The 2,337-nt window shown below is 36.8% G+C and overlaps 1 protein-coding gene across 1 annotated transcript; it reads left to right on the forward strand.

Annotated features, from left to right (window-relative positions):
• Positions 1 to 392: 392 nt before the first annotated feature.
• On the forward strand, positions 393 to 2,337 carry LOC121937785 (charged multivesicular body protein 4c-like). Its single transcript, XM_042481105.1, has 2 exons — positions 393 to 777; positions 1,826 to 2,337. Exons 1-2 carry the CDS (start codon positions 558 to 560, stop codon positions 2,005 to 2,007), a joined length of 402 nt encoding a protein of 133 aa, XP_042337039.1. The 5' UTR covers positions 393 to 557; the 3' UTR covers positions 2,008 to 2,337.

A 2,337-nucleotide genomic window follows, 5' to 3' on the forward strand; every position in this document is an offset into this window, starting at 1 on the left:
AATATCTATTTCATCTTATTTTATTTTATTCTCTTTTATTTTATTATCAATATGCGCTAAGGATTAAATGTACAATGACAGTAGATGGAAATCAGCATCAATGGTGGAAATTATGCTACAACCAAATCAAAAACAAAAATGAACAGCAGAGGGGGCGTTATACTGAAAGTTAAGAGAAAAAAAAATATTTTTGAAACGAAAAAGTAACAAAAAATATATAAAAAGTATGTGGTGAAAAATATAGAGCACAGAAACGCAAGGAAGAGACATTTTAAAAAAGGGAGGGAGAGGGAGAACTGATTTTGACCGAGAGAAAAACAAAGAGGGCGAGCGTCAGGTGTCACTAACGTTACGTCACGCAGGCAGTCGTGAAAGGTGTGGTGAAAGGTGCGCTCACTGGCTGGTTATGGTTTGAATTGAAAGCACAAAGCCGTCGAGCAGGAAAAGCTGCTCCAAACACACCCGCCTGTGGAAACACAGAGAGGCAGGACGAGGAGGCCCGGAGAGCTCGTGTACACTTTACTTACCTGCGCAGTTTTTACCAAAAGCGGCCAAAAATGAGCAAAATCTCGCAATTTTTCAAGGGGGGCTCCAGCTCGAGTTCATCGAGCTCCTCGAGGTCGAAACACCGGTCGAGAGGAGGACCTTCACCCCAGGAGGCCATCAACAAACTGCGGGAAACAGAGGAAATGCTGACGAAGAAACAAGACTACCTGGAGAAAAAGATCGAGCAGGAACTTATGATAGCCAAGAAACATGGCACAAAAAACAAGCGAGGTATGTTTGATCTTAGTCTGAAAATATCTGTGCACCTGTTTTACCTTGAAGTATTTTATAATGGGCCTTAAATTGTACTCTAAGTCTAGATTTAAGGGACATATTGCAGTAAAACTCTTTAAAAATATTAAAAATGTTAAAATACTTTCAGTTACAACAAGGCCTCTTAACTCATAGTTACAAACACATTTAATATAGTTGGTGTACAGTGTTATGTGTTTAACCCTTTGAAACCTAAGCAAACTGATTTCCTTAAAAAAAAAAACATGGGAGGAAGTCAATTAACAAATTAACAAGAAATTATCCAAAAAATAGCAACAAGTTAGTGAAAAGTTACAAGAAAATTAGCACAAACAAGGAAAGTAAAAAATAAACAAAAACTAGGAAATAACCTGAAATAAAAGTGCTAAAAAATACATATATATTATATATCCTGTAAAATATGTTGACAATATAATTCTAATAATCAAAAATGTAGTTTCGGGTCATTCCCCCCTTATTTAAAATAATTTTCAAATAGGCCTCCATTAAAAACATTAATTTTCAGGTTGTTTTCTTGTCATGTTTTATCAGTTTCATGCAAAGTGCTCATTGCCTTTTCCCATGTTTTAAAAAGAATTAAACCTTTTTTGCTCAGATTTCAAAGTACTATATCAAATACTTTAAAACCGATGTCCATTCAGGTTTCAAAGGGTTAATGGCGGCCTCCAGTGAGCAAATGTAGTAATCATAGCAGCAAGTATAACAGGTTTGTATCAAGTGACGTAACAGAGAAAAGAAATATTTTTATATTTTTAATTCTATATATAGATTTTTTATTTTTATTTAACCTGTACGTTTCTCTTCCTGTGCTTCAGTGTGTTTTCTCATGTGAAACCTTGAGGTGCTGCGTTGCTCGTTGAATCTAAAAATAAACAAAGGGAGGAACCTTATCTCTTTTATTTGTGAACGCCCAACACCAGAAGATCTCAACCGCACAGCAGATACCAGCAGAAAGGTGCAAAACTTTTAGGAAAAGTGTTAAACTCCTGCAGTCTTTCTGTTTCAGCTGCCCTGCAGGCCTTGAAGAGGAAGAAGCGCTATGAGCAGCAGCTCACGCAGATCGACGGCACGCTCTCCACCATCGAGTTTCAGAGGGAAGCTCTGGAGAACTCGCACACCAACACAGAGGTCCTGAAGAACATGGGCTACGCCGCCAAGGCCATGAAGAAGGTCCACGAAAACATGTAAGAACGTGGCCTTTAAAACAACAAACACTTTCAAAGATTTTGGTTAAGTTGCATCTTCTTACTTGGAAAGTGCAGATTTGGAATATAGCACCATCGGTTACCTAAAAGTCCTGACATGATGTTGATAACAGTTCATTTAAAGACATTTTGTGTTAGTTTTGAGTGGGAATTTCATGTTCGCAAATAGAAAATACCAGGAATATTAATTTTTATCCATAAAGCTACAAGAGAAATCATCAAATTGGGACAAAAAAAGTACAAATTGGTGGGTTGTCTAAGGTAAACTATCATTACTACAAAGAACCATTGTTTGTTTTTTATTAGACACATA

The sequence above is a fragment of the Plectropomus leopardus genome, unplaced genomic scaffold (genome assembly GCF_008729295.1).
Source record: "Plectropomus leopardus isolate mb unplaced genomic scaffold, YSFRI_Pleo_2.0 unplaced_scaffold27460, whole genome shotgun sequence".
Taxonomy (NCBI): Eukaryota; Metazoa; Chordata; class Actinopteri; order Perciformes; family Serranidae; genus Plectropomus; species Plectropomus leopardus.